This window comes from Heptranchias perlo, chromosome 1, assembly GCF_035084215.1.
Source record: "Heptranchias perlo isolate sHepPer1 chromosome 1, sHepPer1.hap1, whole genome shotgun sequence".
Taxonomy (NCBI): Eukaryota; Metazoa; Chordata; class Chondrichthyes; order Hexanchiformes; family Hexanchidae; genus Heptranchias; species Heptranchias perlo.
The window spans coordinates 152,319,699-152,345,913 of record NC_090325.1 but is presented as its reverse complement, the minus strand read 5'-3'; the positions used below and the strand labels follow the sequence as shown (position 1 = coordinate 152,345,913).

Sequence of the window (26,215 nt, the reverse complement as noted above, 5' to 3'; positions counted from 1 at the left end):
CACTGCTGTATCTCCGTAACCAATCAGATTGAAGAATCATTAATGAGCAGCACAGAGTCTGAACCAGGAAGTGTAAGTTGGAAGATACCGAAGCAAAATAAAGAGATGGAAAGAAAGATTGGATTAAGAGAGAGATAAAAGAGACAGAAAGAAAAAGTAAAAAATTATTATTTACAGTTTTTTTAAAAATCTCCAACAATAATTAAAAGCTGAAGTAATGAGACTCCACACTTGTAAAAGTTAATTTTCAATGCCAGGGAGGTTGTTTGGCACTAATTACTTAGACTGGAATGGACAAGCCCAACTTTTTGTGGCGAGTTCAGTCAGTATCTACGATGTCAGCACAGGAACTTTATGGCGTTCAATACATTTGAATGGGGCGCCAGACGGCGAGATGCCGTTTTCATACACCTTATGGAGGGGCAGCGCATCTCAGACAACAACTTCTGGATTTCTGCATTTAACTACGCATGTGCGCTCGTCGGCAGTTGCTGTCCGATTTGTATATAAATAACGGCAAGCACTGTTAGCCTCACTGTTATTTTCACTGCAAAATCTGGCCCATATACTTTGCCAGACCATGCTTTGTTTTATTTCCATCCCATACAAGCATACACGTGCATTGGGCATGTTTTAATCCCCAGTTATGTTGCTGTCTTTCGACTATACCCTGTTTTATAATTTGTTATTGTTGTGACCGTTAGCGTTCACCTGCAAACCTTACATTTAAGATCAGGACGAACTGCTGTGTGTTTCAGCAGCTTCGGAGGTTCTTACACGTGGGCCAGAAATCTCAGCCATGAGGGGCTAACTGGGGCCAGGTTGCTGTGAAATCTATCCTGGGGGGTTGAGTGTGAGAATGTGCGTTAAGAGTATGCGAGAGGGTAAGAATGAAACTGAATCTGAGTGTAAGAATGTGATTGTGAGAGTGTGTATGAAAGGGCTGGCTCGAAATTGAGAGTGAATGCGAGAGGTGAGTTTGAGATTGAGGGTGAGAGGTGAGTTTGAGATTGAGTTTGAGATTGAGGGTGAGTTTGAGATTGAGGGTGAGAGGTGAGTTTGAGATTGAGGGTGAGTTTGAGATTGAGATTGAGGGTGAGTTTGAGATTGAGGGTGGGAGGTAAGTTTGAGATTGAGTGTGAGAGGTGAGTTTGAGATTGAGTTTGAGATTGAGGGTGAGTTTGAGATTGAGGGTGAGAGGTGAGTTTGAGATTGAGGGTGAGTTTGAGATTGAGGGTGAGAGGTGAGTTTGAGATTGAGTTTGAGATTGAGGGTGAGTTTGAGATTGAGGGTGAGAGGTGAGTTTGAGATTGAGGGTGAGTTTGAGATTGAGATTGAGGGTGAGTTTGAGATTGAGGGTGGGAGGTAAGTTTGAGATTGAGTGTGAGAGGTGAGTTTGAAATTGAATTTGAGATTGAGGGTGAGTTTGAAATTGAGGGTGAGAGGTGAGTTTGAGATTGAGGGTGAGTTTGAGATTGAGGGTGAGTTTGAGATTGAGGGTGAGAGGTGAGTTTGAGATTGAGGGTGAGTTTGAGATTGAGGGTGAGTTTGAGATTAAGAGTGAGAGGTGAGTTTGAGATTGAGGGTGAAAGATGAGTTTGAGATTGAGGGTGTGTGTGAGTTTGAGGGGGAGTGTGTGAGTTAGAGGGTGAGTTTGAGATTAAGGGTGAGAGGTGAGTTTGAGATTGAGGGTGTGTGTGAGTTTGAGAGGGAGTGTGTGAGTTAGAGGGTGAGTTTGAGATTAAGGGTGAGAGGTGAGTTTGAGATTGAGGGTGTGTGTGAGTTTGAGGGGGAGTGTGTGAGTTAGAGGGTGAGTTTGAGATTGAGGGTGAAAGATGAGTTTGAGATTGAGGGTGTGTGTGAGTTTGAGGGGGAGTGTGTGAGTTAGAGGGTGAGTTTGAGATTAAGGGTGAGAGGTGAGTTTGAGATTGAGGGTGTGTGTGAGTTTGAGAGGGAGTGTGTGAGTTAGAGGGTGAGTTTGAGATTAAGGGTGAGAGGTGAGTTTGAGACTGAGGGTGTGGGTGAGTTTGAGGGGGAGTGTGTGAGTTAGAGGGTGAGTTTGAGATTGAGGATGTGTGTGAGTTTGAGGGTGAGTTTGAGATTGAGGGTGAGTGTGCGTGTGAGACTGAGCCGGTGTCAGTGTTAGGTTCAGACTGTGCGAACAGGCAGGCAGCTTCTGAAACAGAGAAGTGCACTCCTACTACCTCCAGAGCAATTCCCTGCCTAACACCAGTCTTTTTAATACTCACACCCACTAACTATTACTACAGCCAGAGGAAGGAAGCAAACCAACTGTCTCTGGGCTCGTAAAGATTCTAGCTCTCGCCGGATGTGTAGTAACGGTGACAGTCTCTGATTTGGATACAGGATCTCATACAGGACAGTTTCAATTCATAAACAAGAGGCTTTACGCTGATATTCATTAGACATGAGGTTTCAAATACTCTGCTTTTCTTTGGTGGTCGGGACATGTGGTAAGTAGGAGATCATTGAGCCCGTGTGTGAAGTGTATTTCTGAAATGATGTCAAATCATTATTGGTTGTCAGTATTTGGACATGTATATGTGGTCGGAGTGATAGCGTACAAGGAGGAAAGCTCATAGGTTTTGAACTTATAGTTTCACTTCTTTATTAATGGTGATAATTATGTAGCAATATACGACTAAATGTTAGAAATGGTTCACACGACGGTTGTATTTTTTAATAAATCACAACGATATCGTTAATTTCTAAAGATCGTAGACAGGGTTGACATATATGAATGAAAGGGGGAATTGTAAGGATGAGAACGTCGGTCAACAACTGAAATGTGATTGTTGGGAAAACGAATCTAGAAAAGTAGCCACTAAAACAAGGGGGAGATGCTGTGAGAGAAGACAGGGGAAGAAGAAGAAGAAGAAAAGGAACAGAGGAAAGAGCGAGGGATAGACATCTGCTCACGTTTGTGGTTGCTGCATTGAGTGAGACTAGTCGGGGACAGCGCACGGAGATTCCGCCATCTGCTGGAATCACAGGAATTCCACCCAGTCATAACCAACAACTGCACACTATTAAAGAAATTATATATTACTGTAAGTGCCGAAGACTTACCGCCTGTGAAATCGTGTTTTCTTCTCTTAACTGTGTTCCACGTGTAGTTTTAATTTTGCAGAACATATTAGTTTAAATTTTCCTAAAATAAGTATTGTGCTCCTTTAAGAACCAATGGATTGGTGGATTTTACTGTACCCATAATTTCTTGGTGTGGTGTAGAAAGTGAAAACGATACATTTCTATTTATAATTTTATTTAGGTAAGAGAGTTGAGGTTCTGAAGATTATTTGCAACACTCGCGCTGGGAAGCTTTCACTGCAAACTAAAATAATGTGCTGCAATCATTCATTTAATGCAAAGTGTGTGGGAGGGGGGGAGGAGGAGAACTATATCTTAACCATGTCAACGTAAAACTTCTTTTTACCTAGTGAGCGTTTTAAATCAGACGAGTGGAATTAGTCCCATTAAATGCCCGTTGATTTATTTGATATATCCATGTTAACTGGAACAAAAACAGAAAACACTGGAGACACTCAGCATCTGTCAAGAGAACAAAAGTCAGTGGAGATTTCGGTGTGGAACCCTTTCCGGGAACTGGAAGATATTACAGATTAAATATATTACAGCATTTAAAACGAACAGAACTAGGGAAAGGGGAAAGGAGGAAGAAGAAAACACACACACAAGGGCTACACACACAGGAAAAAAAATAGAATGACCTGTAAAGTGTTTAGGTGAAGAACAAGAGATGATTAATGGTGTATGTGATATCGACATACAAATGGGCATGGCAACATAATTGTTGCAAAACCTTTCTTTCCAGTAATAAATACTGCCTGATATTCCTGTCACACAATGTCATTGTAAGCCTTTCTAATTCTGGGATTTACAGTGGTATATGTTTTAAACTTAAAAATGCAAAACAAATTGTAGATATTAAGATCGTGTGATAGTCTGATAACTTTACCATTCTTAATGGCTTGTGATGTCATCTGAATCCCTTGAGCAGTAGAAAATAATGGAAACTAGGGATAATTGAAGGGGACTAACCTCACTGAGGGATTCATAATCCACAAGATCAAAGTTTGAGCAGTTCATAACTATCATCTGAGCCCAAAGTGATGCTACATCCTTGAAATTACTCCCAAATATCTTTTTTTTATATACTATGAAGTTTAGGGGGAGATCTTACAATGGACACTAACAGTCAGCGAACTCTCTATCAATGCATTATGATATCCACAACAACTGCATGGTCTTTTGAAAGGATCAGGCTCAATGGACAGAATAATCTTTTCTCATTCCATATTTTTTATGTAAGGATTAATTACTATGATACTGCAAGTTTGTCATGTGATAGTTCACAGTCAATTACCGGAAAATAATGTGATTAGTATATAACTCACATAAGATATCTCATAGTCTGCATTGTGTTGTATCACTGAAACATATTGTATGGTTAAGATGACCTCACACAGCTTGAATAGCTTCTTCCACATTTTTTATTGTACTTTTAAGAGTTTAAAGTCACACATATTTTGTGAAGTCATTGCCCATTTTGATAACGTGATGCTTGCAAGAGAAGCATGTTGGTACATTTAGGTATCTCGACGTGGTTTTGTCTGCATTGGGGTGATATGGATTCAAGAACTGATGCAATGTGCTTGTCCTTGGTTCTGGTATTTGGTTGAGTTAGGAATGAAGGGTTCCTGTCTTTTGGTGATCATGTTGGTGGAGGTCAGTGTCTTGGCCTGTCCTTGAGTGAGTCATTGGCTTAGCTTCTCTCCTTTGCTGATCTGCTTTATCCTCCTGGGTGTTGGGGGAGGGGAAGAAGATTGTGCTGAGTGGTCTTCCAAGATTGCTTGGTGTCTCCAGATTGAGGCTGTCAGATTGGGATATATCCCCAAAGCCACATTTGTCTTGTAGGGAAAGCTGCATTCTGCTACAGAGGAGGGATGCAACTAGCAGTGCTAACCAAACTGGAGTAGTTTATCAATGTCATCTCAACCATGAGATGTGCTACACCCATGGAACACACTCCAGATTTTGTTATTCCGTATATAAAAATATAGCGCATTCTTACCAATTTCCATGTTAAGTTTACCATTTCCCATTTTTGTGCTGGTAGAGTTATCGTGATGAACAACAATTGGCTGTCCTTCGTGTATAGAATCATAGAATCATAGAAAGGTTACAGCACGGAAGGAGGCCATTCAGCCCATCGAGTCCGCGCCGGCTCTATGCAAGAGCAATCCAGCTAGTCCCACTCCCCTGCCCTTTCCACATAGCCCTGCAATTTTTTTTTCCTTTCAAGTACTTATCCAGTTCCCTTTTGAAGGCCATGATTGAATCTGCCTCCACCACTCCCTCGGGCAGTGCATTCCAGATCCCAACCACTCGCAGTGTAAAAAACTCATGTCACCTTTGATTCTTTTGCCAATCATCTTAAATCTATGTCCTCTGGTTCTTGACCCTTCTGCCAATGGGTCATGTGTATTCCACCAGTGTATCATGCGACTAAGCCAGAAATGTTCCCAGAATTGATTTTTCTAGCTGATACAGGGAATATTATATAGCTTTGGAATACATTCTATTTGTTATTCCCATGTACTGTAATATTCTGCAGAATAAAAGTCTAAATCAATGCAAAGAGAGTTAATCTCAGGAGGAAATGAACAGTTATCGCAGTCTAATAGTTGAAACCCATTAAAACCTCTTACTATGGGATTCTAAGTGCATTAAACTCCTTGGCAGTGTTCGGATCACTTTTCTACCTTAAATGTTCAATATGTGTAAACATGTACAGCATTTTATGTAAATTATACGATTGTTACTTCAGACTTGTGCAGGTATTACTTCCAAATAATCTATACTTGAAGTTGAAGTAATACGGTTTAGTTTTAAAGGTCGATTCCACCACAGTACGACTCGTAGCACAGTATCATGACAGTGAATTATTTGGTACAGGTGGTGATGTCTACTGTTGGAACTTGCCATTGAATAATACATATAGGCCTTGGTTGCCAGGCAGAAATACATCTCACGATTTAGGTGATGTTGATATTCAAGCTTTGTTCTTCCAGTCCATAACTTCAAATGGAACTCTAGGCAAGACAGAAAACACTGTTTCATAATACATTCCAAGTTATGTTCTATCCTTCATGCAACACATTCCAAGTCAGCTATTCTGTATTGTAAAAAGTTTCATCCAAAGATGTAAAATTCTATGTATAAATTATTGGAAACATTAGAGTAAGAGTTCCTCTTATCACCACGTATAGTAACATTTCAGGGGAGAAATTCAACTCATGACCGCCCGCCTGAAACAGGAGTAGGACTGCTTAAATATCTAAATCGGGTCCTGCGCCAGTTGTAGGACCCCAATTACAAAATTCAGGTACCAAAGGGAAGAGGGTATACCGCAAACAGTCTCCCTGTTCTACCAGGCATTGAGCAGCATAAGTAATGGTCCTTAAAGGGACTGCTGGAGGCCACTCAAAAAACGGTCCAGGATATTTTTGTGGAACCAGGAGAAGCAGGAGTGTTTCTCCTGGGCCCACAGAAAAACTCCATCACATTCCATTTAAGGCATTCCCCCAGGATCTCCTTCCACCCCAGCGTCCGCAACCCCCCCTCCCCCCCCCCCCCACCAACGACCTGCTGGCCGCTTCAGCTTAGGAGCCGACCATTTTCCTGCCCTGCTACAACTGGAAAACTACAGCATGGTGCTCATTTCATGCCCACAGCTTGTTGGTGGCATTTAAGTGAGGCCCAAACCTCACGCCTGCACCATCAGCCGGTATAGCAATTGCTCCACCAAATTCGGACGAAAGTCAAATATCTCAACCCTGGTATTTACTGTTAAGACTATATAGAAAATTTATTTGTACAAATTTTATAGCTTTTTACTCTAAAGTTTTTTTTAACCAGTGGATCATTCTTTCGTCGCTTGCTTTGTTCTCTTTCTTTTATTTTACTATAATAATATCAAATATTTAGTGTAACTATATGCTGGTTCAAAAAAGAAAGATGAAAAAATTAAGTAATATAATACTTTCACTGGATTGACATAGGAATAAGGATAAAAAAGCTTTTTGGGATCAAATAAGTCTCCCTCATTGTGTTAAAAAGGAATATTAAATCAGCTTTGGAGCTCCATTGTCCATCCAGTCATATTTTCATCAGCCATACTGTGGTGTCACAGTTCCTTGAAATAGGATATTATCATGGTATACATATTGGGATAGTGATTTTTTTAAATTAAGAAAAGCTTTGTTTTCTTTAGTAACAAGCACAACTTTTGTTTTTAATTACCTGATGGGTACTGCCTTTAATCACATCAAGGCAGCATTGGACTCACTATGGCACCAAGAAGCTCCAGCAAAACTGAAGTCAGTAGGGTCGGAGGGAAAACCATGGCTGGAGTCATATCTGACACAAAGATGGTTGTGTTTGTTGGGCAATTATTGTAACCTCAGGACATTGTTCCATAGGAGTTCCTCAGGGAAGCCTCCTTGGCCCTACCACTTTAGATGCTAACATCAATTACCTTTTTTCCATCATAAGATGAAAATCATTCTCACTTTCCTATTATCTGTCACAGTTAGATTTTTTCTTATCAAACTGGGTTACAGAAAATTTGACCAATAATTAACTGATTATATATTCAGCAAAATTCAATTTTGTCGAGAAATATATCCTTTTGGGGTTTAAGGTAGATTTCTAAAAGATAATTTTAGAACTGGAGAGCTTCACAATTCTAGCACTGTGATACAAGCCAGATAATGTCCTCGAGTTGCAATTTTCAAACTCATTCACTGTTTTATATTCGCTGTTTTATATTCGCTGGGTCAAAATCCTGGAACTCCCTTCCTAACAGCACTGTGGGAGAACCTTCTCCACACGGATTGCAGCGGTTCAAGAAGGCGGCTCACCACCACCTTCTCAAGGGCAATTAGGGATGGGCAATAAATGCCGGCCTCGCCAGCGACGCCCACATCCCATGAACGAATAAAAGAAAAATTCACAGTGATAGCTCATCAGTGATGAATGACACAGGGAGGGCTGGATTTTGAAGGCCTTTCCCACAAGGGAAAGATCTCCTGCAAAGAATAGTTTGATGCTACAGTTATATATTTGCCCTTTCAAATACGTTCTACAGCGTTGAAGTACAGTTAATTAACTGATAACTAACTGCAGTTATTTTATGTTACAGTTACTCTCCAGTCAGTAATAATACTCATACCAATATAATGTATAGAAGGCAATTACAAGGCATAATCCAATTAAGGAGTTCAAATCATTGCTATAAACTTGGAGATATTTCTCATTATTGATAATATAGTTTTAGCTGCCTTTTGGACTGTAAAATGAAGTTGGTTCTCAAATGGCTGTGGAAGTCCCTTTCTTCAGACATTTTTATTGTGAGTCCGCAGCAGACAGTGTTGTAGGATATTACTGCATTTATTGATGTAGATTATTACTGCGGATAATTTTATGGGCTATTACTGTCGGTGGGCCTGTAAGATATGACTTGGATACTGTTGTAGAATATTATCAATTCTGTTGAAGAATATTATTATAGATACTCATGTACGATATTAATACAAGTATTGATATAGAATAATATCGCAGATACTGATGTAGAATATTATTGCAGATACTGATATAGAATATTACTGTAGATACTGATGTAGAATATTATTGCAGGTAATGATATAGAATATTATTGGTATTAATGTATGACATTACTGCAGATACTATTATAGGATGTTACTGCAGACATCACCTTAGCACATTACTGCAGATAGCCCTGTAGTATATTGTTGCAGTTGTGTTTTGTCTATGGTCTGGTTATTTGTGTCTTTCACATGTGTGCTTCTTCAATCTATCAAAAGGCAGACTGAGTGAACACTTGGTGAGATATAGTTGATATAGTTCAATAAACTGCTTTATTTCCCAATGTATGAGCATACAGAAAAACAGATTTAATTGAATTCACTTATTTCAATCAATACCACTTATCGCCATGTAATAATATAAAATAATGAGCATGCTATGCTTCCCCACATCAGTGGACTGTCTTACTTGAATTAAACAGAATAACTCCTCTTCTTCCTGTCCTTTGGCCCAGCGCAGAACCTCCTTTCACTGCAGTCTTTTTTCTCACAGCCTGAATCCAGTGTCAAACTAACTATCTGCCCCCTTCCCATCCACGAGTGGAATCCACCAGCCTAACTTGGCAATGACTCCTGCTGAGTTAAATGAATAGAGTTATTGCAGCAGCAATCAGTGTGAATGATCACTAGAATGTTGAACTATCTTTCATTGTCTCCAGAAAACTGATTCAGATGCCCTGTCTGAATGCTAATCTACATCTGTCAGCTCTGTTGATCTGTGAATTTAACCCTTTGAGAACTAAGTTTAGAGTCATAGTAGCATTTTAATATATCTTACACCAAGGTCCATGCATGGAGGCATAGTCAGAAATCCTAAAATGTGACATTCCTTCATCAGAATGCCCAGCATGTAGTATCTTTTTATTGGCCAAATACTGTGTATTTCCAGCATTTTAAGTTTTTTTTCTTTTTCATGTAGAATCATAGAAATTTATGGCACAGGAGGAGGCCATTCGGCCCATTGTGTCTGTGCCGGCTGAAAAAGAGCTATCCAGCCTAATCCCACTTTCCAGCTCTTGGTCCATAGCCTTGTAGGTCACGGCACTTCAAGTGCACATCCAAGCACCTTTTAAATGTGATGAGGGTTTCTGCCTCTACCACCCTTTCTGGCAGTGAGTTCTAGACTCCCACCACCCTCTGGGTGAAAACATTTTTCCTCAGCTCCCCTCTAATCCTTCTACCAATTACTTTAAATCTATACCCCTTGGTTATTGACCTCTCTGCTAAGGGAAATAGGCTCTTCCTATCCACTCTATCTAGGCCTCTCATAATTTTATACACCTCAATTAAATCTCCCCTCAGCTTCCTCTGTTCCAAAGAAAACAACCCCAGCCTATCCAATCTTTCCTCATAGCTAAAATTCTCCAGTCCTGGCAACATCCTCGTAAATCTCATCTGTACCCTCTCTAGTGCAATTACATCTTTCCTGTACTATGGTAACCAGAACTGTACGCAGTACTCTAACTGTGGCCTAACTAGTGTTTTATACAGTTCAAGCATAACCTCCCTGCTCTTATATTCTATACCTCAGCTAATAAAGGCAAGTATCCCGTATGCCTTCTTAACCACCTTATCTACCTGCCCTGCTACCTTCAGGGATCTGTGGACATGCACTCCAAGGTCCCTTTGTTCCTCTATACTTCTCAGTATCCTCCCATTTATTGTGTATTCCCTTGCTTTGTTTGCCCTCCCCAAATGCATTACCTCAGACTTCTCCAGATTGAATTCTATTTGCCACCTTTCTGCCCACCTGACCAGTCCATTGTTATCCTCCTGCAGTCTACAGCTTTCCTCCTCACCATCAACCACAAGGCCAATTTTGGTATCATCTGCAAACGTCTTAATCATGCTCCCTACATTTAAGATTAAATCATTGATATATATCACAAAATGTATAACACAAAAATATCTAGAGTTTTTCATATAGTTGTAGAGCTGCACTCACAGAAACCCCTATGGATATAAAACAATAAAAACGGCATAGAATCTTACTTTGTTACAATAATGTAGAATAGCTTGGTAAATGTATTTTATTACAGATTATCAATTTTATTTATATTCATATGTTCTGGTTACTTTCTTACCGAAGTGAATGAAATTGATGCCTTTACTGGAATTCCACCGCGCCATTTCATGTGAACGGAGAGAAAGCTCCAGCCTCTTTCTTTACATTGGTTTGCAGTTCATTTATTTTGTCTTTCTCTGCAGCAATTTCTCAAGGGGACATTTCTGACAGATATTAAAATTTAAAAGCATGAAGAATGTGTGCAGATTATAAATATCTTTCCACAACATGCTCTCAAAGCAATATAGAAATGCTATGCTGTTTATTTTTTTCTCTCTCTTGTGTAGGGCCATTAGTTAGGGGTGGATGTCTGCTGAAAAAAAAGTCAAACATTTCACAAATGGCTGGTCTGGTTTTTTAACAGGAAAAACTTATTGAGCTTCCAGGGGACTAACACTGAAAGCAATTTTTTTTTTCTTCTTCTGTTTATAATAGATTGATTAAAATTTTAACTTTTCTAGTGTCTTCCTCTTTCACAAATTTTAAGTTAGTGATGATAGAATTGGTGGTGATATGCATCCACATATAGGTACTTCTAGAAATAATAGTTCAGCTCCCTCTTTTGATGTGTCAAGAAATCAGAAAGGTGTGTAGTATGTGCATCTAAATGTTAGAATGTATGGTGAATTTGATGAGATTGGTCTTTCACAACAGCTTGTAAACTGACACGTTCTGGCTTTAACAAGACATGATTAATGGTACCATTCCAGATAGAGATGTCACTGCTCTTGGTTACTTTTTATAAGTAAAGTATGAACATAAGGTCAATGAAAGAGAATAATTGTAACACATCGTGTTCATTAACAAAAAATAATCCCACATTATATCTCTTGTCTGGAGAGAATGATGTCAGTTTTGCCTTTTACTGATTACAAAAACTGATTGCAACAGCTAAAATGATGGCAAAATAGTCAATAAAGGGCCAGAATTTGCTGTCGATATAACGGTGAGGCTAATGGCGCTCGTCGTTATTTATGCGTAAATGGTACACCAACTTCAGGCGAGGGACAGACGTGCGGTTAAACGCGGATATCCAAAAGTTGCAGTCCGAGATGCGTTGCTCCACTGTTAGCTTCACGATAAAGGCATCTCGCTGTCTGCCTCACCACTGAAATGCATTGAATGGCATGAAGTTGCTGTATTTGCACGGTAGATACGAACTAAACTCGTTACAAAAAGTATAAGTCTTGAGATTTCAAGTGTAAGTACCTTTTTAATGACGTGATAAGTCTTAATTACAGCCAATCAACCTCTGGCACTTAAAATTATCTATTACAAGAGTCTCATTCCTTCAGGTTGTGAATTGTTTTAGGCAATTTAAAAAATGTCAAATTTAAAATTTTTCCTTTTTTTACTTTTCCTTTCTGTCTCTTTTTTTCTCTCTTGTAACCCAATCTTTCTTTCCCTTTCTTTAATTCTCCTTCTGTACCTGATTTGACATTGAATTCACGCATTCTAATTCACACTTCCTTCTCAGTCCTTGCACGGTTAATTTCACAATCCTTCAATCTGATTGGTTAAGGAGATAACCTGTAGGTTGCCCTGTTCAGTCAGACCCCAGATGCCGTTTCCCTCGCTGCGACTTTCAGCAACTTGCCACACAAAACAATTAAAAACCTAAAAGTACAAGGGAAAGTCTAACCAACAGCAGATACCGTTAGATGCCCTGTTAAAGCAAAATCTGGGCCAATAGATTTTTTTGGCCAAATAACAGATCATCTATTCATGTGCTGCACTTTAAAATGGTTGGTTGGAGAATTTGAATTCAGATTTTGTATTTAAAAGATGGACATTCATTTTTATTGTTGTTGTCAGTGCAATTGCTCATATTGGGTATCTGTCACTAACAATCTATCCTTTAACATATATAGGACTAAGAATTCCTCTGGTGGATATTTATAGTGACATCAAAATCTAAAAGAATGTGTTGACAATTCATAGAGAGGTCAAGCCGTCAGCATTTACAAATAGTTACCAGAGAATTTTTTAAGCAGCAGTGTTAAAATCAAGGTGGAATTTGCTTGGAGCCATGAACTCCTCGCTGTTCCATAGATTTATACTAACCCACTAACTTACCGGGGTCTTTTCTTCTGCCACTTCCTCGAATTGTAAGCGGAGAAGAGCCCAGCGTCAGTTCAGGCGAAGCTAGGATCCATGGGAGAAGTGAGAGGAGCGATCTCTCCCCTCGACCAATCAGATCACTGCATTTTTGACAGTTATCTCTGCAGGCTTGGAACATTAAACCAGGAAGTGAAAGGGACAACGTTTTAAATCAATATAAAAACAGTTATAGACAGCAAAAAAAGTGTAAGAAATAATTGAATTAAATAAAAGAGACTGAAGGAAAAAGTAAAAAAAAATAATTTTTTAATTTTAATTTTTTTTTAATGACCAAAAACTATTAAAATAAGGAGTAATGAGACTCCTCATTTTTAAAAGTTGAAACTTAGTTTAGACCTGTATTTTTAAGCATACCTGTTTGGTGGCATAATTAGTTACTTTCCACCTCGGCAGATAAGCAAGTTTGCACCTTTTCAATGATTTCTCTGATTGCAACTTGTGATGTCCCTTTAATTCGAAGCTGTCATTTTGCTGGTGAACCACTAGGAGCAAGTTCTGGATTTCCACATTTCACTCCATTTTGCTACTAATAACGGAGAGCGCTGTTGACCTCTCCATAATTTCCCAAGCAATTTCTGCCCAACTGGCACTCCAATTAGCTTGTCAGAGACATCATTCTAAATGTAAGTAGGCTGAGCAGATTGAAGTGTGTGTGCCTGCCATTATAAATGTAGGTGAGCTGAATAAACTAGAGTGTGTGCCTCCATCCAGTTGCACCCGAGTTGTCTTCTTTTCCATTTTACTCCCTTGCTCCCTTGAAAGTAGTGAATCCTGCTGGAATATGATTCGATAAGCACCAGTACCTCTTTGGCACTTCACTCAAGTGGTCATTCTTCATTTATGAGTATAGAAAGTGAGGGGGCATTTTGATCTCCTTACCGCTCCATCTGTGCTCAAAAATGGGACGGTAGTGGGTGGGAAATGGGGTGCCAGTACCTGCCGCCAGTTTGAGCTGGTTGTAAAACTCACCTTATTTTCTGGCATTGTTAATTCCTGGTGGCCAGATCTCCTGTCTGAAACAAGTGAGGGTAGTGACAGAGTTGTGACACATCCTACTGCCACTGGGATATCAGCAACATCAGTCAATCTGCAGTCCATGTTTGTATTAAATGGGTAACTGATGACTTGAATCATCACTTTCCCCATGCCCATCCAGAAGCAGCAGGATAGGGCTTTGGGTTTCACGCAGATTGCAGGATTCCCTCAAATCCATGGTGTCATTGACTGTATCTACATCATCCTGTGGGTTCCTTCACACATCACAATCACCTCCATAAATCACCACAGCTTCCACTCTATTACTATTCAACTGGTGTGTGATGACCAACAATGCATCATGTAGGTCTGTGTTTACTTTCCTGGCAACTGTCATGATGCTTTTATATTGAGTCAATCAGCCATCTCCCACTGTTAGCCCCTTTACAGCAAGTTAAAGACTGGCTGCTTGAAGACCAAGGCTATCCCATGCACACTTGGCTTTAGATCTTGGGATCCCACACTCAGCTGCGGGACTCCACTACAATAAGATCCATGGATCAACTAGAACCCTCATTGAGCAGACCACTGGAGTCTTCGTTAAGATTCCCTGACAGGTCTGGTAGCTTCTTGCAATGTAGCCCAGAAACAGTGTCCCATATGATTGTGATTTGCTGTGTGCTGCACAACTTTGCTCTGCAATGAGGACAATACATGGAGCCATCAGTGGCAAGGGAGACACAACACCGATGACAAAGAGATGGTGAAGAAGCGGGAGCTGGTTGCCTGCAACCAGAGCTATTCAGCAGCAACTCGTTAAAGAGAACTTCAGCTGAACAACCCGTGTTCACCTGCATTAACAATCAAGTCCAACATCTGTCCTAGTCCTTCCACCCTGCAATCAACAGCAGCTGCCCAAATACCAAAACTGATATTCATATCAACTAATACTGCAAGATCACCAGCTACTACAGGAAAACTCTCTGTACATAAAGACTTTAAACATCACTGTGGTTTACTGCCTTACAAAAAGGCCTACTGGCTTACAGAAAGACCTACAAACTATTTTTCACCCTAGTTCCTGCCTGAAGTGGTCTTTTACCTACTCTAGTGCTTCAAGGAGGTGCTCCACAGTGGCAGTAACATGGGAGGAAGGAAGTTGCAGTGGCAGATTAAAGGACTCATGAGATGTTCATGGTCAGCAACTTATAGGAGCACTTGGTCCGCCTTACTTGTCACTTCCATCTGCTCCTGCTCACTAGTAGTCAGTGAATCACCCAGTGCAGTCCCCCCTAAATCACTATCTAAATCATGCAGGATACCGATTTCTGTGTTGGTATTTGGCAGGGTAAGAGTGACTGACAGTGGATTGTCATCAGGGTTTTTATCACCAGTCTGTTTGGCAGGTGATCAAGTCTTCTGAGTCCACTAGAAAAAGGGAAGAGGGACAAGGGTTAGGATGTAGTTGTGAGGGTTATCACTAGCAGACCAATGACAGTGCAATGCAACACCTGGGCCTGGAGTTTCCACATGATTTCCGCCCAGATAACAGCGGAATCTAGATGAAATAGAATGAAATAACACTAAAGATCGTGGAATGTTAAGCGTAAGTGAGTTTCACCCATAACCACTTTACACTGGAATATCCGTGATCTTGAACCCTGATGCAAAAATCCATTCGCTCGAAGCAGATCCCACCCACAAAACTGGCCATGTCCCTAGGACAGAAAGGCCTGTTCCCGCCGAGTGTGCCGTTCGGGGGTGTTCATCACATTGTGCCTGGACTCTCGGGCACACAGGCACCCGTGGTCACATGAATCCAGCATAAATCACATCACCTGCAGTGACCAGCAGTCAACTGAAGCCTGACCCAGGTCTGGTTCTCCTGCTGCTGCTGCTGCAATTACTTTAAATTACCATAAATTCAGTTTAATTTAGTTTAAACTTAGTCAATTGATCTTCCTTGGTACATGAGACCTGTGACCAGCAGTCAATTGAAGCCACAGAGATGGGTCTCATCTACTGCCACCACTATGATGGAAGTAACATAACCTGCTAATGTCCACCAACAGGATGTAGGAGGACAATACTCACCCAACTCTTTGTCTGGAATGTGTAATTTGATCCAGTCATTGTCAGGCAGGCTACAGAGTTCAGACAACACACAGCGCTGATGCTACTGATTACAGAGAACAGACAGCGCTGACACTACCGAGTTCAGGGAACGCACAGCGCTGACACTACCGAGTTCAGAGGACGCACAGTGCTGACACTACCAAGTTCAGATAGGAAGATGTGAGGCCATGGAGGGATCTCAACATGAGGATGAGATTTTTAAATCAAGGTGTTGGTGGACCGGGAGCCAATGTAGGTCAATGAGCACAGGGGTGATGGGTGAACGAGACTTGCTGCAATATGTGATGGGATACATGCAGCAGAGTTTTGGATGAGCTCAAGTTTATTGAGGGTGGAAGCTGGGAGGCCGGCCCGGAGAGCATTGGAATAGTTGAGTCTGGAGGTAACAAAGGCATGGATGAGGCTTTCAGCAGCAGATGGGCTGAGGCAGGGGCTGAGAAGAGCAGTGTTGTGGAGGTGGAAGTAGGTGGTTTTTGTGATGGAGAGGATAAGCAGTCAGAAGTTCAGCTCAGGGTCAATTAGAATGCCAAGGTTGCGAACAGCCTGTTTCAGCCTGTGAGAGTGGCCATGGAGGGGGATGGAATCAGTAGCGAGGGAACGGAGTTTGTGGCGGGGACCGAAGACAATGTCTTTGGTCTTCCTAATGTTTAATTGGAGGAATTTGCTGTTCATCCAAGACTGGATGTTGGACAAGCTGTCTGACAACACAGAGGCAGTGGAGGGGTTGAGAGAGGTGGTGGTGGTGAGGTAGAGCTGAGTGTCATCAGTATATATGTGGAACTTGATGTTATGTCTTCGGATAATGTCACCAAGGGGCTGCATGTAGATGAGAAATAGGATGGGGCCAAGGATAGATCCATGGGGGACTCTAGAGATTAAGGTGCGGGGGTGGGAAGAGAAGCCATTGCAGGGGATTCTCTGGCTACGCCTGGATAGGTAATTTTGGAACTAAGCAAGGGGCATTCCCACACAGCTGGACAATGGAGGAGAGGCGTTGGAAAAGGATGGTGTGGTTAACCGTGTTTAAAAACTACTGAAATAATGATGAGAAGGGATAGTGCATCACGACCACAGTCACATAGGATGTCACTTTTGACTTTGATCAGGGCCGAAAACTGACCGGAGAGGTTCAAACCTGGAGTTGAGGGAAAGATGACTGACAGGTATGGGGCCAAAGGACAGCAGCAGATAATACACTGTCTACTTTGGAATATAGACAGGAGCTATTGGGAATTGCAGGGAACACAAACTACACATTGCCTCCTCTTCACTCCTACAGCGGCTCTGCCAGTTGGGTTATGTGTATCTATGAATGTTGCTGATCCTCCTTCCATTGCTCCTTCTCTTCTTCATTCAAGGAAAAGAGATCACAAGATAATTATGGATGAACAAGGCCATTTGGCTCACCTTGTCTTTTATGTGGAGTTTCGAAGGTTAAGGGGTGATCTGATCGAAGTTTATAAGATATTAAGGGGAACGGATAGGGTGGATAGAGAGAAACTATTTCCGCTGGTTGGGGATTCTAGGAGTAGGGGCCACAGTCTAAAAATTAGAGCCAGACCTTTCAGGAGCGAGATTAGAAAACATTTCTACACACAAAGGGTGGTAGAAGTTTGGAACTCTCTTCCGCAAACGGCAATTGATGCTTGCTCAATTGCTAAATTTAAATCTGAGATAGATAGCTTTTTGGCAATCAAAGCTATTAAGGGATATGGGCCAAAGGCAGGTATATGGAGTTAGATCACAGATCAGCCATGATCTTATCACGAGGGGCTGAATGGCCTACTCCTGTTCCTATGTTCCTATGTTATCAGCATGGTCTGTAAAAATACCAAAAAAGTCCCCTGTCTGCTGGGGGAGTGAGGCCTCCACATTGCAAGTAGCTGCTGGGGGGATTGCGTGGGCAGGCATTAGTCCCACCTTGCCACTTCACTAACACTATCTCATTGCTGTTTGTGGGATCTTGCTGTGTGCAAATTGGCTGGTGTGTTTTGGTTCTTTTATTTCTTTCCTTCCTTCTTTCCCCTAGTATGGCCCCCTGCATGGCTTCACTCCTGCATGCCCAACGGGCACAAGCTTGGGTATATCCGGTGCACAACCATCCATCACCATATCAGGATGGACAACATCAAGTGCTTTCAGGCTTCACCCTCCTCTGCCAAGACCATCTACTACACCAGGGTCGTCCTGGAGAGCAATGATAACCCTCCGCTTCTTTACTGCACCATCAATCATTTCCATAAACTCGCCCCTACCTACCCCTCACTTCCAACAACAAGTGGCGAGGAACTCACTGTCGCCATAGTGCACTATCCCCCCTCATCCTCAACCTTATGGCCCATAGTCATCGATCACCATCATGCCTGGGGACTAGGCCTGCTGCAATGCGTGGTGTGGAAGGGCAGCTCGGGAGCAGCAGCAAATGGCCTGCGAACTTAGTGAAGCTCCCATGAAGGCCTGCCTGCCGCTAAACACCAAAATGGAAAATAATGCATAAATGTAGTGTCATGCATGTTGGTAATTCCAACACAGAATACGCTATCATTTACAGGGAATAATACTGAAAGAAATCGAGAGAGAAAAAGATCTTGGTGTTATTGTGCACAGATCACTGAAGGTTCATGACCAATGTAGAGAAGCTGTGGCTAAAGCTAACATTATTGGGTTGTATTAATAGAACCAATCAGCACAAATCAAAGGACCACCTTCTGTCATTATACAGGTCATTGGTTGGACCACATCTGGAGTACTGCACCCAGTTTTGGCCCCCTCGCATGGTGGGTGATGTAGTGGCCTTGGAAAAGGTTCAAAGGAGAGCTCCGAGAATAATTACTAGCTTAAAGAACCTTAGTTCAGATAGGCATAAAGAGCTGGGTCTATTTACTTTAGAGCAGCGTAGACTGAGATGCGACCTGGTAAGAGGGAGACTGGGGAACGGGGGTGGGTAGAGAGGAATGGGGTGGGATAAGTCGGGCAGAGTCAGGAGCAGCAGCAAGAAAATGGTGAGAGGGAGCAATGCCAAGTGAGGAGCAGCTAGTAAAGGGGTGAGTGAAACCTGGGAACCTTACTGTGGGTAAATAGTGAAAGATTATTTCCACTGGCAAGCCAGGTCCCACTCTATGGAGGGCTGAATGGCACCAATTTGTGTCAGTCATTGCGAACCTGGCATCACGCATTGCACACTATCAGCACAATCTGTAAAAACTCCCCTGTCTGCTGGAGGAGTGAGGCCTCCACATTGAGCAGCCTCCCTGACTGAAAACACTCCATGCCAGGCCAACCCAGCAATTTACTTGTGGGCCTCTTCAAATATGTGGCCCTATGAACGAATACTGCAAGATCATGCGGGGGGCTGTACCCATTTCTCTGAGGCTGAATTTGATAAATCCACAGCACTGACTATTTGACAAAATTTGAGCTGCAAGGTTGGTTTAGTGAGGCACATTTCATTCAACAAGAACGGGTGAGGGTGACATCATTGGAAGTGATGTCACTAGCAGAGCTGTAGTTTTTTGGCCTGCGCTGATGTCATCGGCTATGTGCAGAAGGAGGACGTCACGGGTCAATCAAAAATCGGAAGTACCCACACTGTTGCTAATCACTCCGTCAAACTGAACACTGTGAGAGAGCTGAGGTGACTGATCGGGCATTGTGTGTGGGTCATGGATTGTTTTCAGGTTTATTGGGTAGAAAATGGGGGGAGGGGGTCACATTTTACATTACAAAGTGAATAGTGACACTGCGTCTGATGACGTCACTTGCAGCGCATCTGGGAAATCAACTCGCTGCCATTCATGCTCAAGAGCGTGAGCCAGGTCTGGGGGGGAGGGGGAGGGGGGGAGGGGGGAGGGGGGTTCCCCCATCCCTCTCTGCTGCCGCTTCCCTCTTCCACTGCTGCTTCTCCCCTGCTTCTGTTTCCCCCTTCCCCCTGCATCTCCCCCCCGCCGCTTCACCCCTTCCCCCCACATCTGGTTCCCCCTTTCCACCGCTGCTTCTGCTTCCCCCCTTCTCCTCTTCCCCCGCTGCTTCTACTCCCCTCTCCCCACTGCTTCCACTCCCCTCTCCCCACTGCTTCCACTCCCCTCTTCCCACTGCTTCCACTCCCCTCTCCCCACTGCTTCTACTCCCCTCTTCCCACTGCTTCTACTCCCCTCTCCCCGCTGCTTCTGCTCCCCCCCACCACTGCTACTTCTGCTTCCCCGCTGCTCTGCTCTCCTCCTCACTTATGGCTGCCTGCATCAGCTGCATTTGTGATGCTTGGCCATGGGCCTCTGGTCTGTGCTTTCAGTGAACGGCAGCAAGGGCAGTTGGTGATCTACAATTCGAACACACGGCAAGATGGCCGCCCCACGCATTCGCGTCATAGCAAGAGGAAGTACTCAATTGCTGGCGATAGTCATAGCGACACAGGTGTGTCCTGCTGTGCTGCAGTAATTAGTTAATTGAAGACAGCAATGACCAGCAGTCAATTGAAGTCAATTAAAAAGTAAGACCAAGAGGATTAAATCAGTCAATTGAAGAATGGCTCATTTCCTGGCAAACCCACTCCTCTTTCTGATACTGGTGAATGCCCTGTTCCAGTCACGAATCGATTATGATCGATTACGCTGTTTGATTGCAATGATTAACAAGAGATTATGACAATAAATTTGCGCAGAAACTTCAGCGTAACTTCACCTCGGCAAAACCGACGCAGTGTCCAGCGCATTCTAGGCGCAATTTGCCGATTACACCCCGAGCAGAAACTTTACGCCCAGGTTATCATGTTCAGGAGATTAGTGAGTGCATAACTGAAAGAGAAGAGGAAAGGAAAATGCCAATAAACCCTGATGTTCCACATCTCCCGTTTTACCATCTCTGATGCTGACTGGTGAAGCCTCCTTTTGTAGATTGTTCCTCTGAGGCTTGCAAGTATGTTGTTCTGGGCTTATAAACGCTGGAAGGTAAAAATTTCTCTGAGCATGTATCCTTTAGCTCTCCCTCCAGCTGCAACTTTATTTACTCTTTCTCCCTCCTGCTCCTCCTCCCAGAGTGGATTCCTGGAAGAACCCATGCCCCCATGAAGAAACAAATATAAATCTAAGAGCCTTTCCAACTCCCGCTAGTTTCCCACTGGGAGACCAAAATCGCCCCCCCACCCCCCCCCCCCCCATGTAATCGTTAACCTAAGCTGTTCATCAATGTAATGTACAGCCGCCTAATGTCCTTTGAATCAGTATATCTTCAAAGCATGTTGAATGATACATCTGAGGCTGATGTTATCTCAGAAGTCAGTCAGGGAATTTAAAGTCAGCAGAGAAACTGAGCTAGAACTGGCTTTGTTGTAGGATTTCACTATGTAAGAAGTGAATAACTGAGTTTCAAGGATCAATGTTATGTTGAAAGACAGTGCAGGAGAAACATCTTTTATGTTTTGACATTTCAAGGCGGATAGTAAAATATGTAATCTGCTGTAAATATACCTATTGTACTGAATACTATTCATTTACTTATTTAATGGTAAATAAATTTGTCTGTTGGTTTATAATCTCAGCTTTGGTCTAATGTTTCTGGAGACATGGAGGTCAAGTGGAGACATATGTTATATTCCAGTGAGCCAGAATACTGAGGCAAAGTTTTTCTGTTTGAGCCCAATGTCTTGCCACGTGTATCTAGATATTGGGCAGGCAAAGACTCCCTCTGGTTCAAAGGGAATGTAAGGTCCACTTACAGGGGTGGTCATTGATATTGAACCCAAGTGGCATAAAACCAAAAAAAAGCACAAGAGGGAAATGAAAATGAAAACAAAATGAAGTGTGGGAAACTGAGTGACGTAATGTGCTTTCATCTCTGGGACATGGGTGTGAATCCATCCCGATCCAATGGGTTCAAAGTCTCCTCTTTCTGTAACAGTTTTAAGGTTCCACATGCAATGCCTTTGGAACAGCCCCTGTTCCTAGTGAGAACAGATCATCAGCGTGTGACGTTCTATAATTCGGCTGTAATTAGCACTACATTAGAAAGTTAGATGGAGGCATAGTGTTAGCATGGTGGGAGCTTTTTGCTTTGAACTTAGATCTATCAGTTGGTTGATATTGACAGTGAATCTCAAAAGTTGATTCTGTTCCATTCCCCAGTATCTTAAATGCATTATTTATAACAGCTGTCTAAAATAGTGCAAAGTGGGAATCTAGTATGAGTGTGTTAAGGGTTCATATGTTCAACTTTGCTGAATGGAAAATATATGCCATCCTTGGTCTATGCTGCCTCAGGGGGCTACTGGCATTATCCACATTGCCAACCACTGGGAAATTGATCTACTTCATGTTAAAAACTACATTCTTGTTTCTTAAAATCTTGTGGAATCAGTGACTACGGTATTAATTTTTGTTGCAGGAAGAAAACAAACATCTGCCAAAATATGGGGAGCGCTAAATTGGGCCGTGTAGCGCCCATTGTTTCGCTGCTACACGGCCTCTCCGACATCCAAGATGGCGTCTTGGATGCGCACGCACATTTCCTGCGTGACGTGTGCCAGACGCCATCTTGGTATAGGAGTTAGCGCAGGCGCAGATAACCAATGCTGGAATCATGTAAAGTAGGGAGAAAATGGCCTCAATCAGTGTGCAACGCTGATTTAAAGTGAAAGACACCATTTTGGGACTTAACCCTCAACTCAACGCACAGTCTTATCCCCGACCATCTGAACGTGTCTTAGAGTGCCTGGAGGACCCCCCCACCGGCACTATTTAAAGGGACCATGCAGGATTTGCTGGTTAGTGGCTGGATTATTGCTTCTAGCTGCCGAGACATTTCTAACTGTTTTTTGAGGTCTCCTAGACTTCAGATTGATAGATTTCTGTGAACCAAGGGTATTAAGGGATATGAGGCTAAGGCGGGTATATAGAGTTAGGTCATTGAATGGCAGAACAGGCTCGAGGGGCTAAATGCCACTGCCACTTGCCTGCCTCTTGGTATGAGCCACCTTCCCCTGCAAGAAAGCAGGACCTGTGTCTGGGTGATGTGTCTGTCATGGTTGAATAGCTGCCAGTGTGTGTGGCCTGTGAGTTGTGGGTGGACGGCTTGAAACAGTGGTGATGTGTAAGGGTGAGAGGAAGCATCTGATTGGAAGAATTGAGTACTGATAGAAAGAGTTTATTGGTATGCGGGGGATGGAGGGTGTAGTGCATGGTGCAGTTGGTAGGAGACACCACTAGACAGTTAACCACACTCAGCTTGACCACTCTTGTCAAAGCATTGAGCTTCTTCCTGCACTGCATCCATGTTCATGATGCTGTGCGCCTGGCATTGACTTCGTCCCCCGCTGCCTCCCACTGCCTTTTGAGTATATGCTGCCCCCCACCCCCCTGCAGATATAGGATGTCTCTCCTTCTGTCCACCTCTTGCACCAAGGCCTCTAGTGCATCAGCAGAGAACCTTGGTGCACGCACTCTCGCAGACCTGGTACCAACTCAAATCGGCAGATTGCTGAGGTCTGGCTTGAAGATTGGAGGATGTGGGATTTAGTAGTGCGCAACCTTTATTCAATGTTTTAACATAACTCATCAGTGTGTAAACATAGGGATGGGACCTGCATCTGTGGTTTACGTGTGCGATGTCTGATCTCCGTTCAGACTCCGTGCAGCCAGTAGACTGTTATTTTCAGCAAATAACAGGGAGCAGCTACCTGTAAGAGATTTCTAAGAAACATCTTCCCTTTAAGAGATCGCACTCCTTCTGGTGGTGGAAAGTGCAGATTGCATTGATTCCACGTGCAAGGCCTGGAAAGGAAGGCTGATTGCAGGTAAGTGCTCCGGTGGGTCTAAACCTACGCCCTGCCTGCGCAGGGGCCATTGGACGCGGGGTACTAGCTACCCACGTCCAAAAACGGCCCCTATCGAATTTTTCCCCCATGGTAATTAAATGATACAAGATATTATTTGAAACTACCTTCTCTGCCAAATTTGACCAAATCGCTTGGAACATTACTTAAAATTTGACTGGCATTGGTTCCACATGGCACTGTGTTTTTGAGATCTGCAATCACCTCACTCTGATGGTTAAATACAGAATTTTATAATTTAATTTATCCAGAATGTATAACATCATCTCAGCTCAAATATTTCAATAACATTTTAAAACGATGTGAAATATTAAATATAGAAGCAATATCAGAACCAGGGAAATAATTAAATTCCATCTAATTTACAGCCAGCACAATTTTCTTGATAGAGAAAAACATAGACAGTGGGTGGTGATGAACATTTCACTGGTAATGCTGGTTGTGAATCTGATAATGACCACAATGAAGAGAAACCAAAATGTATTCCTGAAGAACTTAAACCTAGTAATAGATCAAATTAGTCATGTACTGTATCCCAAATTGATATTTTCTGAAAGAAATTTATCTAATTTGCATTTGAATGAGTGACCCTCTTAAGAACATAAGAAATAGGAGCAGGAATAGGCCATAGGGCCCCTTGAACCTGCTCCGCCATTCAATAAGATCATGGCTGATCTTCTACCTCAACTCCACTTTCCCGCCCTATCCCCATATCCCTTGATTCCCTTAGTATCTTCTGAGTCTCGAAACAGCATCGTGCCCTGTACGTTATTGCCTTTGGACACTAAGAGGCGTGTGGATGGCAAGACTAAGACTGGCAGAAAAAGACTGCCAACGCAGATAAAAAATAACAAAAAACCTCTAGGAACAATTCACTACCTACTGGAGTGAGACTTCATAGTTTCACTGGTCCCTTTACGGGCCTCCAAGGTTGGATGTCAAATGAGAACCATAAATTACCAGGGTCCCCTACTACATTAATTACCAACTCCAAATGGCTCGGGCAGGAATAATTCATCAAATCCAGCAATTTCACGGTCACCATTAACTTCAATGAGGAACCTCACGGCGAGAATGGTCTTTTATTGACTTTGGTGAGGTTAATGGCGGAGCAGTGCACATCGTCCAGAAATTTGTGAAGAATTGAGACTCTTCTTTTACTCCGCAAATTGCTGAATTTTTTACGAGTTAATAATGGCGAGTGACGTTAATGCGTCATTCTCATGCCACATCTTCCCAGCAATTTCTGTCACATGGTTCACAATGTGATACCATATTTACACACAATTAGAGGATATCACATGGTTCATGGTGTGATACCAATTTAAACAACAAATGAGTCCCACTGTGACCTTATTCGTGTGACAATTTAAAAAAAAATAAAACAATATACAATTTTTGAAAATAAAGAAATGAAGATATTGCAGCCGAGAAATTATACTGATTTTGAAGGTGGAATCTGGTTTGGAGGGATGTGGGGGGCAGGCGGAGGAGCAGGAAATTGGTTGGAACCCATATCAGCCGCTTTTTGCTCCAATACGAACTTCCGATGGGAGGGGTGCTTCTTCTGCTCACTCCCCACCCCTCATCCTGAATAACTGATGGTATCCTAGGTTGCCCCAGAAATCCCATCAGTTATGAAACAGCCATATTGCGATGCAGGGTCATACCTGAGCCTCATAATGCCATATTCAAACCGTGGTTGACCCAAGAGAGATGATCCAAGATCCAAAGGGGCCCACCAATGGGGTAGCAGGTGAAAAGTAAATTTGTGGCCTTCAGCTCTTCCAACAGATTGGCCTGTTCCCCCCACCCCCACAAACAGGGTAGCAAGGAGCCACTCTGAAATGTTGCCAGGTCCATGGAGTTGGCATCCCAATATCACTGGTACTGGTGTGGGAGCCCACCATAATATTTAAATGACCCCAACCTCGTACACGGCACAGGGTCACGGTAATGTGAGACACACGGGCAGTAGTCCCATCCTGTCATACTTCTGGTGGCACGTGGGCACCATGAACCTTTTTTATATTTGTTCTTGAGATGTGGGCGATATTGGCAATGCAATATTTATTGCCCATCCCCAGTTGCCTTGAGGGCATTACGAGGCAGCCTCATGGGACTGGAGTCACATGTAGGCCTGACCAGAAGGATATTAGTTAACCAGTTCGGTTTTTACGACAATCCAGCAGCTTTCATAATCATTCTTCTGGTGCTAGCCCATAAATTATCAGATTTATTGATTTCAATTTCACAACTTGCAATGATGAGATTTGAATTCATAACATCTGACTAACTTGATTGAATTTTTCGAATAGGAAACAAGGTCGACGAGTTTGATGTAGTGTACATGGATTTTAGCAAGGCTTTTGACAAGATCCCACG

The 26,215-nt window shown here is 42.6% G+C and overlaps 1 protein-coding gene across 1 annotated transcript in view; it reads left to right on the top strand.

Annotated features, from left to right (window-relative positions):
- Positions 1–2,369: 2,369 nt before the first annotated feature.
- rxfp1 (relaxin family peptide receptor 1) overlaps positions 2,370–26,215 on the top strand; it is a 200,509-nt gene continuing 176,663 nt past the window's right edge. Inside the window, exon 1 of the mRNA XM_067969164.1 lies at positions 2,370–2,474. Within this exon, the coding sequence (XP_067825265.1) occupies positions 2,429–2,474 (46 nt within the window). The 5' untranslated portion in view covers positions 2,370–2,428. The remainder of the gene's footprint in view (positions 2,475–26,215) is intronic.